General features: G+C 50.1%; 6 protein-coding genes across 6 annotated transcripts; 2 read left to right on the forward strand and 4 right to left on the reverse strand.

Annotated features, from left to right (window-relative positions):
* Positions 1-192: 192 nt before the first annotated feature.
* On the reverse strand, positions 193-3345 carry N7506_001224 (phosphatidylethanolamine N-methyltransferase; the record flags this gene model as incomplete). The annotated part of the gene is made up of 4 exons (XM_056950520.1): positions 193-255; positions 310-400; positions 453-3054; positions 3171-3345. The coding sequence occupies 4 exons, from the start codon at positions 3343-3345 to the stop codon at positions 193-195; spliced, it is 2931 nt and encodes a 976-aa protein (XP_056816435.1).
* A 1752-nt stretch (positions 3346-5097) lies between these two features.
* Positions 5098-6179, forward strand: nbp35 (Fe-S cluster-binding ATPase; the record flags this gene model as incomplete). Its single annotated transcript, XM_056950521.1, has 2 exons — positions 5098-5182; positions 5233-6179. 2 exons carry the CDS (start codon positions 5098-5100, stop codon positions 6177-6179), a joined length of 1032 nt encoding a protein of 343 aa, XP_056816436.1.
* Positions 6180-6652: 473 nt separating this feature from the next.
* Positions 6653-6925, reverse strand: N7506_001226 (uncharacterized protein; the record flags this gene model as incomplete). Its single annotated transcript, XM_056950522.1, has 1 exon — positions 6653-6925. The coding sequence occupies one exon, from the start codon at positions 6923-6925 to the stop codon at positions 6653-6655; it is 273 nt and encodes a 90-aa protein (XP_056816437.1).
* Positions 6926-7137: 212 nt separating this feature from the next.
* Positions 7138-8608, reverse strand: N7506_001227 (endonuclease/exonuclease/phosphatase family protein; the record flags this gene model as incomplete). The annotated part of the gene is made up of 3 exons (XM_056950523.1): positions 7138-7999; positions 8094-8350; positions 8405-8608. 3 exons carry the CDS (start codon positions 8606-8608, stop codon positions 7138-7140), a joined length of 1323 nt encoding a protein of 440 aa, XP_056816438.1.
* Positions 8609-11526: 2918 nt separating this feature from the next.
* On the reverse strand, positions 11527-13081 carry N7506_001228 (DUF1593 domain-containing protein; the record flags this gene model as incomplete). Its single annotated transcript, XM_056950524.1, has 2 exons — positions 11527-12660; positions 12716-13081. The coding sequence occupies 2 exons, from the start codon at positions 13079-13081 to the stop codon at positions 11527-11529; spliced, it is 1500 nt and encodes a 499-aa protein (XP_056816439.1).
* Positions 13082-13996: 915 nt separating this feature from the next.
* N7506_001229 (uncharacterized protein) lies at positions 13997-15469 on the forward strand (the record flags this gene model as incomplete). The annotated part of the gene is made up of 1 exon (XM_056950525.1): positions 13997-15469. The coding sequence occupies one exon, from the start codon at positions 13997-13999 to the stop codon at positions 15467-15469; it is 1473 nt and encodes a 490-aa protein (XP_056816440.1).
* Positions 15470-15627: the final 158 nt, after the last annotated feature.

Here is a 15627-nt window from a genome sequence, read left to right on the forward strand (position 1 = left end):
AACATTTATTGTGTATCCTTTTCCTTTCTATTTTCTTTGTTTTCTCGTTGTCATCCTCGAAATTTTCTTCGTTGCGATATATCAGCCAGGCTTCCATGACGATCCCAATCAGTGCTCGTGTCTGAGTCAAACCAATGACACTATATTCCGAGGTGCCATTGGTTGAACCGTATTGGGACCAAGATTCGGAAATCAATCTTTCCTATCTTCGAGTGGCGTGGTAGTCCCATTGGATCTCGACATGCTGTAAGGAGCCTGCGCGATGACTGTCAGCCTTTGACAAAATTCAATGGGCGATATGAAACTTACCAGCACTTTCTTGGCGTTGCAGATTCTCCATGCAAGATTGCGGACATTGCCATCGGCCTTGACGACCTCGGCTGCTAACTCGATACCGAACCTGAGAGAGAATTAGAGGGAGATTTCCGAATGGCGCTGTTTGAGAAACTTACATTTGGTGAACAGCAAAGACAACACGATTGGCAAACTTGCCATCACGTTCCACGAGGCTGCCGAATTGCTCGTCCCCGGTTTCCGGGGCGATTTCTGGATCACGATCGAAACAGTTGCGAACAACAGGCAGCAAGGCTTGCTCAACAGCTACTTCGGCGAGAGAATCGGCATTTGCAAGAGTTTCCTCTGCGTCGAAACGGCGGATGCGGATTTCGAACGGTCTCGAGATAGCCATGACGTTGTGCATGCCGTTGTGGTGGTAGCGGAGTTCGAAGACACCTTGAGTCCAGAAGAGTTTATCGCCAGAAAGAAGGATCTCGCCAGAGGCAAACTCGCGGTCTTCGTTGTCTTTGCGCTGCGAGGAGGGAACAATCACATCACTGCTGATAATGCCCTTCTCGCAGGTGAGATTGTCGTATGCGCCTTGGTTTGTGGCGACCCAGCGGCCTTGCGATGATACACGAGTCACCTCTCGCGAGGTGTTGTCAGTGACTCGGTACAGACCGATCCAGTCCTTCTTACTGTGGTTGATAGGAGCACTCCACTTGACCTTGATCGGGGAGCCGTATTCGAATGTCAGATCCTTGAGATCGCCTCGGCGGTCGAGGGGCATGCGGGCGTTGGCGCCTTCTCGGCCTTTGGTTTTCTCACTGTCTTCAAAGGATGCGCGCTCGGTGCCTTCGAGCGAAAGCGAATAATCGCTGAGATCAAAGCCAGCCAAGTCCGCATCGATGCGCGAGATGGTCACGCGAGCAGGGTACTTCTGGAACAGGGCCGTGGTGTCTTTCACGAAGGTGTTCACACCAGCAGCGAGTCTAGGTCGGGCATTGTCAAGGATCTCTTCGATGAAATCGAAGGAATCATCAAACATCTTGTCGACGCTGCCATGCAATTGCTGGAGCGAAGGTGGCAGAGAGCGCTTCAAGCTCTTCACAAGACCGGCATCCTGGCGGAGGCTGCGACCGTACAGCTTTTGCATATGGGGACGCTCGACGAATTGAATGAACGCCAGACTCAGGATATGGCTGAGCAAGGCGAGGAAGGTAATGGCACCACTGCTGGTGATGAGAACTGCGCCCCATACACCGGCAAGACCGAGGACGCGCTCTGGGTTGTTGAGGAAACGGTAGATACCGTTGTAGGTGAGTTTGAGAGACTCATCGAAGAAGAAGTCGCCGTAGAACCAGCCGAACTCGCCGAGAGACTCGTAGATGCTGACAGAGGTCCAGATTTGCAGACTGATCAAGCCAGCGCCTAGGATGTGGCGGAACAGAACCAAGCCATAGCCCCAGTCGGCGGGGAACTCGTACAACTTCCACACGGCTGCAATGAAGCTGGAGTAACACAAAACCATGCTTAAGTGATAAGTGCCCTTCCATTGGTTCCATGCCTCGTGGGGTGTGTCACCATACTTCACGAAATGCCTGGTCCAAGATTTGGTGTTAGATTGATTCCGGAGCAGATACCCAATTCCTACAGAATACCAGATCCTCGAAGCTGTGGCAAGAAGAACAAAGAGGAACTGATAACCTGGTGTTGAGGGTGTCAGAGCCGTGATGGAGAATACAAGAAGTTGGACGAGCACAATCGAGGAATCCGTGGTTCTATGTAGGTCCAGGTTGTGCAGGCCCAGGAGGTTGTGGACCGCCTGGGGCGGCTTAGCTGAATACGAAGGTGTCGCGTTGGGAGGTAGATCTTCAGACGGGGTTGGCGCATTTGGAGTGTCTAGATCGCTGAGCAAGTTGGCGGTGGAATCCGCACAGGTAGATCGCTTTCGGGGTGGTGGCGGATTGTAAGTCTTGTCGATGTGCGGATTCTCGACGAGGACGAGGAAGGCGAATTGAGCTGCATGGGCAATGATCGAGATGAAGAGTACTTTATAGCTGGCTGCCATCAGAGAGATTCCGTAGTAGCCAGCGTAGCCAACCGAGTACATAGGGTGCGGAGCCATTTCGAACACGCCATCGAAAGTCAATTCCTGGTCAATGAGGTAGAAGAAATCACCCCAATACCAAGCATAGTCCTTGACTACTCGATGGGCGTCTAGTTTGACCCACAGGTTGAACAGCACTAAAATGATGCCCGCGGACCAGCGCAACACAGCCATGATAATACTTTCATCAACGGGTTGGTGGCCACAAGCTATGGCGAAGAGGCAGTAAGAGGTGAAGTCACACATGAGAATCAAGTCCACGAGTCGCCTAAAGACAAGCCAGGTGTTGTATTCAATTGGAGCATCGTCGAAGGAGTAGTCCTGCGGGATCTTGGTTTCCAGTTCCCGCTTGATCCAATTATACAGTTTCGGGTGGGGGTTTCCCCCACTGGCCGGGTTGACAAACACCTTGGTCTTCTCCGCCCATCGAAGCAGTGTCTTGTGGTGTGACTGGTTGTGGAGCAGCCACCCGATGCCTCCATTGTAAGCGAGACGCCAGAAAAGGTAGGTGACTGCAAAGACCGGGATTTTCGCGCCTGCGGGGAGTACCCAGAGGAACAAGATATGACCCGCCAACAATATCAACACCACTAGATCACCAAAATTCTTGGGTTCGGAAGGCGAAAGTAGCTGGGAGACCATGTCATGAGTCTGCGGGACCGTAAACACTGCACGAATCCGGTTAGCAGCGGGTTCCCACCACGCCTTCGGGCAACGCGATTGCAGTGTGTGTGTGTTGAAAACTTGAATCCAGCACACTGACTGTGGTCGCATTAGTTCTTACCTGTTCCATCAGGAGTTCGTCCAAATGTCTTGAGCTCGTTGCCATCTTTGTCCTTGACCTCGACTTCCCCGGTGGCTGTTAAAGCCTCGCGACCGACTGTTGAATCAGCGCGTGAGTTTCTCTCTCTTAGCCCATCAGTTTTCTGATGGGACCCTGTTGAAAGGCCTTGGTCCATGGTGTCAAGGGTGTTGAGAAGAGAGAAAGTGTTGAGGTGATGACAGAAGCATGTGACAGCGGGATCTAGGGTTAGTCAGTCTGTTTTTCTGCTCCGCGGGGGTTTCCGCTTTGATGCTTTAGGTCTTAAAGCAAATATACAGTCAGGAACAAGTTAATATGACGAGAACAAGGGTATTTATAGTGAAAGTAAAAGACTGTGGGCCTCAATAAGTCTGTCCCTGTCCGTATGGGTCGGAAACAGAATGGAGCCGAAGGGGAAAGAACTGGGTCCTTGATCAACCAAGCGCTACTCGTAAGTGGCCTACTGGTACTTAGTACACTTGGTAGATTTGTTGGGATCCTCGTATATTCACGCAACTGTGTCTTTTTCTCTCTCTTTTGTACTCGACCTCCATCCGCGGGGTACATTCGGCAACTGCGGGAAGACTGATATACTCTTGATATGCGCGCTTGGGCAGTTTTGCGCTCCTCGCTCAAGCCCCCGGTGTGAGTTAATTGCATTGAACATCGTACGCACTGCACGCGAGTAATGATCATGTCCACACTTTCCACGAATGGGCTGGTCCGTTTTGTTCTGTGGGTCCCCAAGCACCCTATCCAGTGCCCTGAAAGCTGTTGATCAGGGCCAAATGCTTTCGACTCCACTACAAGAGTGTGCAAATATACGAGCCGTTGATGTCAGTGCGACATTCATAATAGACACTCCTAAGACATGGGCTTATTCCATTGCTGCATCGCCTGCCACATAAACTAACTCTGCAGACTCGTGGATGCATAAAGGGGGTTGACGATCCAATCGCAGATGCAGCAAGATATCCCCGCTTCTGGTCTCACCTCTCCGTGGCGGGGGCCTGCGGTCCTGGAGATGCAGGCTGCATTAGACCGTGTCTATCAGTTCGAATTGACGCGAAATCAAGTTCTGGTCCAACTCCTTGGGTTAAGTGCTGACAGGACCAGGCCCTATTTCCTCCAGGTGGCACTGAGTTGCATGAGGCCCGTCTCGACTTGGACAGGGATATAAAATAGTGCTGTTTATCATGCGTTCTAGTGCATCATCGCGGGTGACAGAGGAAGTTGCTCATTAACTTCCAGATTCAGGGCTACGATAATCGTGCCGGCGAGTAAGTGCTTGTACCAATTCCCTCCCTCGTGCCAGACATTTGGTACTTGTATGAACTAAAAGGGCGGGCTACGATCGGGCCCAAATGGCTCAGTAGATGTAGTTGCTCTGTTTCCCATGCAGTCTGTTCCTTGAGTTTCCACCCGCCTGCATAAATTCACATGAGAGCCTACTTCTGACAGTGGGCAAATACCCAATGATTTCGTGGGGACTCTATGTAATCTAAGTATGAAGAAGACCATCATAAGAGAGAGCCCGAATAAGATTGGAACATTCTTCAGAAGCAGTTGCAGGCTTCCCCATAGCCCCGACCCAGCAAGATCACAACATCGGATATTTGCCAAATTTACACATGTAACCGAGTTCAAGAAGAGCACTGGAATGCGCATCTGACTGCCCACGACCAAATATTTGAACGAGCAGAGCTTGACCTATCCCCCAAAAGAGGTAAACCAAGTGAAGCAGACCGGAAAGACCTCCGACACCGCAGACCCCCCACCAATCGCCATGACCGCTTTCGCTTTAGTCATCCCCGCTTATCAAGCAATCAATCCGCCACCATCGACCTTGAACATTCTAATCTCCAATCTCGCTACTTCCAACTTACACTGAGTATACAGAAAATCAGAAATGGCGCCCTTTGTGGAGGAACCCGCCGAGGAATCTCGTGCATTCTCATCTAAGGTGGCGCCCAATCTCGTGGCACCCGAACCAGGTATGCGCCCGCAGAGCCGATCCAGAATACACCCGCTAACCAGTCCCCAGAGCACTGCCCAGGTCCCGAATCCGAGAAAGCTGGTCAAGGCGATGCATGCGCCGGCTGTCCCAATCAACAAATATGCGCTACCGCGCCCAAAGGCCCGGACCCCGATATCCCAATCATCACAGAACGACTCTCCCAGATAAGACACAAGATCCTAGTCCTCTCCGGCAAAGGTGGAGTGGGCAAGTCGACATTCTCAACTCTACTATCTCACGGATTCGCCGCAAACCCAGACTCCACCGTCGGTATCATGGACACGGATATCTGCGGCCCGTCAATTCCCAAGATGATGGGCGTGGAGTCGGAGACGATTCACGTTAGCAACGCTGGCTGGAGTCCCGTGTGGGTGACAGATAACCTAGGCGCTATGAGCGTGCAGTTCATGCTGCCGAATCGCGATGACGCGGTCATTTGGCGCGGACCCAAGAAGAATGGTCTGATTAAACAATTCCTCAAGGATGTGGACTGGGGCGAGCTGGATTACCTTATTGTGGATACGCCACCCGGAACCTCCGATGAGCACTTATCCGTCAACTCTCTCCTGAAAGAGTCTGGTGTTGACGGTGCCGTGGTCGTGACCACTCCGCAGGAGGTTTCGTTGCTGGATGTCCGCAAGGAGGTTGATTTCTGTCGCAAGGCTGGTATCAAGGTCCTGGGTCTGGTTGAGAATATGTCTGGCTTCGTGTGTCCGAGCTGTACCCATGAGTCGCAGATCTTCCGTGCAACAACCGGCGGTGGTCGTAGGCTTGCCAAGAAAATGGGCATTCCCTTCTTGGGTGCTGTGCCTTTGGATCCCCGGGTCGGTATGGCGTGTGACTTTGGAGAGAGCTTCGTGGATAACTTCCCCGATAGTCCGGCGTCGAAGGCTATCAAGCGTGTCGTGCGGGCAGTGGGCCAAGCTGTTGGAGAGAACCCTGATGATGTTCTGCCCGAGGACTTGATTGGTTGAGATGTTTTCTTGGTTTATTTCATTGTATAGCGTGATGCATCTGGGACGGTCTTCATGGGAGATCTCGGCGTTTAAAGGTACATAGCATTCTACACTTGATTCGACACACTTGGTTTTATGTGAAAATGAAGATACGCGCATTGCTTTTTTATTGAAATGAGCTTAGCACCAGTAAACATAGTCCCTAGTAGGCAGCATATACCAAAGGTAGTCGGCCTACCTGACCACTGCCCTGACCCATGATTCCAACAACTACAAGCCCGTCAGTAACAGCCTCGATCTGATAAACGAGCTTCTTCTTTCGTTGTAAAGACGGACCTGACGCGTCAGGTTTCCAGTCAAAAATCAGGAATTCCGAAAACCAGTCCACGTTTTGGTGGTCGCAGATAACCTGTCGGTCCGGGTTGGCTTCGAGGAAGCCCATCGACACGGGGTTCCCAAACACATTCAGTTCGATAAGGTTAAAACTTTTGTTACCAGTCTTTGGGAAACACGACAATCCTTCGTCCAGCTAAACGAGCTTCTGTCTTCAGTCCGATTCCCCGATCGTCTGGCCGGTAAGTTCCGACCGGCATTCCCAAGCCAAAGGGTCCAACTTTGGGATGGTTCAAAACGTTGTCATGACATGCCCAGACTGAACGTTTCATCCGGAAGTTGTCTCCCATCTTGCCCCCAGGAGCGGCAACTGCGGCGATAGCGTTTTCAATCTGGACCCGTGTTTGGTCGGGAGTGTTGATACCTACCATTGTTGAAACTCCTGCAGGGCTGTATTTCAGGTATTCCTAGCAATGCTTGTAGCCTGGATATAAAAGAATTAAGTAGCAATGACCAAGCTGTCTTTTTTGCTGTCTTTTACTATCTCCTGAGCATGTTTATTGGAAAGACTGCCGGCAAGTAGTAAAAGAGGTTCATATAGTAGACTTATACTAATACTCACACTCACTTAAATACATGATCCCTAGTAGGCTGCATAGAGTAGAGCCAATTGGTCAACCTCATCACCGTCCTGGCCCATGAATCCAACAACCGCAAAACCATCAGGAGCAGTGTAAGTCTGACAGTCACTCGTTGAAACTCCCGTTTCCAAGGTATTACCAACACTGGTAGTAGCTTGAATATAGAAGAGACGAGTTTGGTCATTATACTTGCCAGTGCAGATCTTAGTCTGCGTCCAATATTCCCCAGAACCAAGAGTAAGCGAGACTTCCGAGCCCCCAGTTCCTCCATGGCTGAATATCGTGCCATCAGCCAGCTTCACGGCGACATTATCAACTCTATTCTCACCACGGAACGTAATCACAGAAACAGAGGGAGAACTCGGCAAACTCGGCACATCACTAAACCAAGTTCCATGAGGACCACCAGAGAACTGGCTCTGTCGCAGTGAAGAGCTAAGCGACCAGGTAAAGTTCACAAGGACAGGGTTATGGTCCGAAAGAACATCGCCCAGGTACTCGGAATCAGTGTTTGTGAACTTGTCGCCATTATAGTCAAAGCTGTCAGCCTTCAGCGTCACGAGGTTGGAGCCACGGTACAAAATTTTGTCGACCGTCTCGCATGTGAGATCCGAAGATGGGTTATCGCAAAGCAGAGCATCAGCACCGGCGGTGGGGTAGACTCCATCTTTCTCAAGCTCAACCCACGAATCTGCAAGTTTGCTTTGGGACTTGAGGACACGGATACCGGTGTCATCTGCGCGCGTGTAGCGACTGTTGGTGTCGCCCATCACGACAACCGCGTTTCCAATGGACCAGGTATCGATATAATCAGCGACCTGCTGCAAATTGGCGTTACGGGCGGTTTCATCGTCGGCCTCGGTACTATTTCAAAGAAAGCCCACGGGTTAGTTTGATCTCGCTTACTGTCGAGTTGATGGCTGCAAGTGTCAGCAGGGACGGGGGAGACTTGACTCACCCAGCATCTGCGTGAATGTTGTAGAAATCAATATAGACTCCGTCCGCGGGGTTCCACCGCATGAAAGTGAGTCCTTTGGGAGTCAAGCAATCCGACCCGGATGCATCGGAGCATTTGTTCCATTTCACGCGGGTGAAGTCGATCCAATCATAGTTGGAAATTGTGTTTAGACCACTTCCGATCGCTGCACCGCCAGAAGTTGCCGTCCGGTAGGCATGGTCATCGGTCTCATAGATGTAGGCGTGGTAGTTGAAATCCTAGTTGATGATCATCAGCGGGCGGCGCGGTAGTGTTTAGATAGCAAGCTTTACCTCTTGCATGTTGATGATATCGTAGCCATACTGCGAAAAGTAGATACCGAGCTGCTTTGCATTCTCGGTCTTGGTGCCGTTGACATCGTTTGATTGGAGAATAGAGGGTAGACCCGCAACATTGAAGCTCAGTGCAGTGAACTTTCCAGTTGTTGCCGCGTTCGCCAATGCCGGGAGCAATGCGCTCAACAGGATTGACTTCATAGTTGGGGATGTCCGATGTGACTTATTTGAACGTGCCCTGCTTTAGTCGGGATTACTTTGTAATTGAAGTTGTCAAACAGAGCTTTCAAACTAAGCAGTAGAAAATGGTGGAAATGTAGATCAGAGAAGCCGTGGGTAATTGGAAGGTTATATACATATTCAAATCCTTCAATCCTGCCCTAAGCCATTTAGACTATTCGGCACGCGTTATTAATAGGAGCTACTCAGCACGCAGGGATCGTCCATATGGTGGATTTTATGAGATCGGAACATTAGCGACCTCAAGCTTCGTCGTGCCGAGAGAAACGGTTCCTAAACTAGTGCGGTTGAGGGATGTGATGGACGATGATTGGCGGTATTTTTCCCCTTTCTGTCCAACAGCCGGTTCGGTTAGATGCGTATGGAGACAGGGGGTTTCCAAGGTTGAACTTCGGGGAAATTGGTGCAGAACGGGCCGTCGAATCAGATAAGGGGTAGTAAATGAAGTTCTACAGGGGACACTGAAGACATCCGCTAGCATGGATTAATTTGCGTAATGTCCCATTTACTTTGTAAACACGGATAATCACATGCCATTATCCATGGTGTGTGGGTGTAAACCCTGGATGAGCCTCCGTCGCCGCTTACGGGTGCCCAGGGGGTTTGTTGATGAATACTAAGTTGAAGATGACTGGAAAGATATTTAGAAAGACAGTAAACAAGACAGCAAAAAGGATAGCCAAAAAGATAGCCAAAAAGATAGCCAAAAAGATAGCCAAAAAGATAGCAAGTTGAATATAGCCATCTGCAATCCTCGACTATACTACCAAAACCACCAATCTGGACTATTTTGTTCGAGTTCAAATGAAGCACTACAGCTCCGTGGTCAAACTCCTCAACCCGAATTGGCAACCAACATCAAAGTATATCTCATTGATATGGCACCAGATCAATCGATCACGTCACAACCTGTCATCTCGAACTCCGTCGTCTTTTCAATCTTCACCTCCTGGTTCGAGCAACGGTATTCACGACTACAGTTACCACCATCTGGCACAATTCACCATGGAACTTTTGAAATACTTCTTCAAGCCCCACCTCGACCTTTCATGCCGGGTAGTCAGCCCTCGGCCCGAATGCATAGATAGACTGACCAGCCTCCCCTCGGAGTTATTAATCCTGATCTATGATATGCTCTGGCCTGAGGATTCCGTTTGTCTTCGCCTCTGCAACCATCGACTCCATGCCCTCCTTAAGGCCCATTATGAATTTCCTAGCCTGAGATACATCAATCTGTCAATCTGTTATCGACTGGAAAGAGATCTCCCAGAGTACTTCGCATGCGATGTTTGCAGTATCCTCCATCGATACGACGGCTCTGAGAGCTTTGGACTCAGCGGATTGGCTCGAAACAGATCTAGTCAACTTCCTTGCATTAGGAAAGGATATGAATCGCAGACAGAGTGTTTCGGAGGCTCTTCGATTAACATGAGATCTCATGCTTATTTCCCTTATTCGAGAAATCGAATCACCTTCCTCCAAATCAAACTTGCGATGAGAAGATACTGCTACGGTCCTCGATTTGGAATCAACACTGATTCTTTGGCTTTTACACAAGTTCGTGAATATGTACATCCGTGGGCCAAGAATGATCTATCGTCACCAATCTATCGAAACATCAAAGTGCTCTTCTCAATGGATGCTCAAGTATGTCCCGAGCCACTTGGAGTTCTTATAAGAATGCAGGATATCATACTGTATGACGTATGGGAGGATTCTAAGATTCCAGGGAAGTCAGAACCACATCTTCTGTGGCTTTACGAAATATGCCAGCATACCTCACTTGTGAGCAAAGCTAATGAGATTGATTCTGTATACAATGGATGGACAAGTTCATTCACCTATACTTGCCCCAGGTGCAACACAGTGTCCCTGATTAAATTTCGCAGGATAGACGCCAGGCTTGCCTTGGTCTTAACAAGATGGGTTGATTTAGGGCGTGGTATTGACAGAGATGATGCTCGGTGGAAAATCCACATTGTTAATTGCGAAGATAAAACGATACCTTATGAGCTTCCACATGCGTTCACGCTTCAAAGCCCTCGCAAATGCTTTGAAAATACGGCATCACTATCGCTCAAAGACTTCAGGTCTCGCAACATATCCTATCTTCGTGGTGATCGATACCGAGAGGGGGAGCCTTTCGCTGCTGGTAGGGGAGAATGTCTTTGGCACTTCTCATACAAAGAACCACCCAAGAAATGGACGATTTCTTCTCTATTCTTCTGATTAGAGCTTTTATGGAACTCCAAGAAAATGAGATGTTGATAGAGAAGGTATTGATGAATGCGAGAAGAATATTGGTTGTCGTGACGGACTTGTCGTCATACAGCCTACTGATACCAAGCGTCATCAGGGCATCCCTACCATTTTCCAGTTTTTCTTTCTCTTTATTCGTCAGTCAAATTGAATACGTAATTGCTCGGATCTTCTTTGTGAGGATCTAGCTCCATTAACTGAGCGTTTCGCGAATTCTACGTACCACCTGGGGAGGACGGAGCATTTCCTACTTAACATTATCCAGCGAGATCAGGAATTGAACCTGCAAGCCAGGGAATGACTTGGAAGAAACGAGCAATAAAGCCACGTATGCCTCTAGACTAAGGTTCTGTATCGTGTGGGGAGTACTGGCGGCAATGCAATACTGTAATAGAGGGTTGAAATTCAAGGAAATTCATTTCTGGAGCTGCATAACAGGCTGTCACCAGTTTAGATAAGGGCAAGTAAATGAAGTTTTATTTGAGGCACTTAATTCATGCGCTAACCAGAATCAAATTGCATGATATCCCATCTACTAGACACGGAAGATCATATGCCGGACATTATATTTACATCATGAAATCGGAAACATTCCTAGCTCATTCATCGTAAATTTTGCTTCATGAAGATGTCTCAGTGGCGTTCGTCGCTTGAATCAGAATCCGGCGATAGCTCGTGAGGGGGTGGTATCCATCATCGGTGACTTCCAAAATCAGGTGCAGCAACCAGCAGCCAGATTCAGTAAGGGCCTTGCCATTGCAGCTCTCACTAGCTGCAGGGAGATGCACGTGTGCTTCCCGGCCGCCGTTAGTGGAGGTGATATTAAGTGCGGGAACTTGACCCGCAACGTTCCAATCGCTCGATCCAGGCTCACTATACTGGAACCACTTAAAGCTCAAGGAATCACCATCAGGGTCCCTTGTAGCGCCAGCATTGAATGAAATGCTTGAGCCAGCCTCGGCAGTAACCTTCAGAGGAGCAAGCTCGGCACTCCCGTTTACCGAGATTACCGGGTGGTGGTTTGCTTTGCTGATATTGGCCGGGAGAGACCATTGCATGCGAGCGGCGAAATCGTTTTGGTAGGCATTTCTCCAACGCCAGATAGTCGCTTGGCTGGAGGTAAAAGTCTCGTTGTTCTTTCCGACGACGCGGTCAGCGGCATCAGCGTAGTGGTTGAACTCCAGAACAGTCGACGGGTTGACTTTGGAGTATCTTCCACCCCAGGAGCCGTAGTCTGGCTGCTCGGGTACGCCGAGTCCATTCTGGATCAGATACAGGAAGGTTGGGGTGTCCCCCTCCATGATGAACTTGTAATTCGGGTACGCAGCCTTGCCATAGGGTCCGACTTGGATGTTGTCGCGCAACCACTTGTGAGATACCGTGCTATTTTCAGGGCCTCCTTGGTCCACGCCGTAGTAGTCTTCTCCGGAGATTCCAATCCATGCTGCAAGACCGTACTGGTTCCAGCCGTGGGTTGAAGCAATGTAGACAATGTCGGGGAACTGCTGGCGGATCCAGGCACCAGTGTCGTCTTGGTCAGAGACCGCGTAGACACGGAGGCGGGACCGCATGGCAGCAGCTTCAGTCTTCGAGTAGGTGTCGTGAATCTTGAAAAGAACTTGAGCGAGTACGTTGGTTCCACCCCACGCAAGGACCCAGAGGGGTTCCTCGGACTTCTCTTGAAGGCGCTGGAGGAGCAGTTTTCCTCCATCGCTAAGGGTGACGTTCTTTCCAACAGCGGTCATTCCATAGGTCTAGTCCAATGTCAGGATGCTTTTTCAGATTGAAAGAGCGAATGAAAAACCTTACCGAAGGGCCCGTTCGCAGGAGACTGCGAATATGTTGTCCCGAGGGGTATGGGGAGCCCGGGGGAGCATGGCGATTCAAGTTGTCGGTGACATTTCCATAGGCATTAATCACAGATAGCATGTCTTCAGGGTGGACTTCATCGCGCAGCCATGTCGATGTCACGGCAACAATGCCCTCTGTACGGAACTGGTTGGAGTAAAGTAGGTACCGGGTCAAGGACTCGGCATCATCGGGCTCATTTGAGATATCGGAGAGAATGAATACCCGTGGCTTATCGGGAATTGGCAAGAAAGAGCTGGTGTTGACTTTCGCGATTGTCTGGACTACGAGTGTCCATAGCACCAAGAGTGCTGTGAAGGATGCCATTTTTTACTTGTCTTCTTCCCGGAGCCCACAAGTTTACCTGCATTGTCTTAGTTCTTATAGTTCTTTTGGGATCTATCGGCAAGGGCACAGTGAGAAAAGAGTGGCTCCTGCGTCATTTTCCCCGTTCTACTCTGCACCCCACATTGTGGGGAAGCGCTAGATCCTGCCTGATTTGGTCGGTGTCAGTCCCAAACAGGCCGTCCGTCCCAAATAGGAAGTCGGAACCACCAACAATGCAGCCCCGGCATGCCGATCCCGACGTCTTCAGGAAGTCTCTGAGCCTTGGCCCGGATGGTGTACAAGCTACCGGCCTCGTTTGATTTTCGGAGAATAATGTGCGAAGTCCGAGTTTTTACTCCACAGTCGGCTCTCCACACTCGGTTTGTGATTCGGCTTTTGTGATCTATGTACTCGGTCCGATACCCATCTGTCGGCAAATCGCCTTGGAACGTCACCCCACGTCCCAATATCCCGAGGGGGGTCGGTCCCAGGGGCAAGCTACGATTGCTTCCTACCGGAGGTCCATCAAATCAATCAATCAATCAACCTTTGAACGTCTACAGTGCACCTAGGAATGTCTTACTGTTGTTTGTCCGCGTATCTCTTTGTCCTCTGCTGAAGCCTTTCAAGATGTGTACTATGCGATTGTGTTGCTCTTTGAGACTGCCTTTTGAAATAAGGGGTCTCTTGTTTCCATTGTTTACTCGTTCTTGCACCTTTGATCTCGATATGAGAGCCCTTGGATGACTTTCTCAAGTCGAGGCCAAGTCTACATCTATATAAGATGCCATGATGTATTTGTATAACGGAATTCATCACCACGCAACATTCTATATCGCGCAAATTATATCTCAACAGAATATTCATTAACCATCTACATACAAAGCAAACAGCGTAAGCAGCAGATTTATCAATATGGGAACCGGTCGTCACCAAACGTGGTGCAATGGCCTGTGTTTCGGCCGTTGCAGTGAAACCCCAGCCCGTGACAGCCGACGTTCATCTGACCGACGTGCTAACCGTCCCATTGAGCTACAGACCAGGCCCGCAGCCCGCACCTCGGCACAAACCCCCGGTCATAGAAGATCATCTACGACCCCTCGCGCATCTCAGACGACTCCCCGCGCATCTCAACCAACTCCCCGTGCATCTCAACCAGCTCCCCGTGCATCTCAACCAGCTCCCCGTGCATCTCAACCAGCTCCCCGCGCAGAACCTCCTAGAACTACTCCACAGCACAGTCGTCAAAGCTCCGCTCAGGCAACTGGTCAACGCAGCTCTGGAACACATGGCCGTCACAGTTCCGGACGCGCCAGTAGTGGTCTGGCCCCTCAGGACCCGTACATCGGTGGTATAATCCCTTCCCAGCAAAGCAGCCGCCGTGTAAGCTCTGACTTCCCAAGCGGCTCTGGAGCTACCCCACGAAGCAGTGGCCAGAACGTCTCTGGTCGGACTGCGGAGTGGCTTCAGGAAGTCTCACCTGCACTTTACAGGGGTGGGGTGGGCCGAACAAGCGGCAGTAGCCCCCGCTATAGTGGCGACAGTCGTCCTCGCCATAGTGGTGATAGTCGCCCTCGTCACAGCGGCGAGCGTCCAGCTCCGTACGACAGTGGATCTGGACGATCGTCAGGTATAGTTGCCCCTGGCCCCGGTGATCACTTATCAACTGATCCTGCCGCGTATCAATATGGAATACACCAGATGCAAGGAGCTTATCGCCAGAGATGGCTTCAGGTTGACTATGCCGCTGATTGCCCATTTATCATGAGATCTCCTCTTCAATACCTTGAGATGATCAATCGAACAAACCCAGCTGACCGGTGGAGCATCGATAGAAACAGCTTCGTACAATCGCCTATAGGCTTTGACAGTGAGTTGGCAAGTCAGGGACTCCCTTCCGGACCGAATACCTACCGCAAAATCAGGCTTAACGGACCTGTGCAGTGGGGCGTGTACAACGAGTACGTGCATATGACAGCCAATGGAGTTATCTTTGCCATGGACATCACCAGGGATAGCTTGTACCACTGGTCCGATATCGCCGTCGGACAATACACAATGGATTTCAGAATTGAAACACTGCGACGCATTTATTTCCACCACGTCATCAATGAGGACACTCACGGATTCATGATGGACCTTTATCGTTCTACGATGGAAGGGGGCTTTTCTCGTAACCCGGCTGCAGAAAGACAGATCGTTTGGTCTCTCGGTACTCCTGAATATCAGGCTATCCTGGGTACCACTTTTGGCAAAGGAGTAGCTGCTCTGCTGCTTACCTACTTCCCCAGAGGTACAGTTATTGTTGCTCGGATCGTCACTTGGAGGCAGCAGGATTTGCATATGCGGTTTGACATTGAACCCGTGAGCTACATGGAAGGTCAGTAGGGTTAGAGAAGCAATTCCTAACAACACGCCGACTCAAACGCTACCTCCCGTTTTTCTGGGATTACGAAGTTGCGAACCCGGATCATTTTCATTATCAGATTGCTAACGTGAATTTTCTTTTAGTCATAGGTTTCCTTGGATCGAAACTCTCTGCTGAT

The sequence above is a fragment of the Penicillium brevicompactum genome (assembly GCF_028827555.1).
Source record: "Penicillium brevicompactum strain IBT 35665 chromosome Unknown utg000001l_segment0_segment0, whole genome shotgun sequence".
NCBI classification, from domain to species: domain Eukaryota; kingdom Fungi; phylum Ascomycota; class Eurotiomycetes; order Eurotiales; family Aspergillaceae; genus Penicillium; species Penicillium brevicompactum.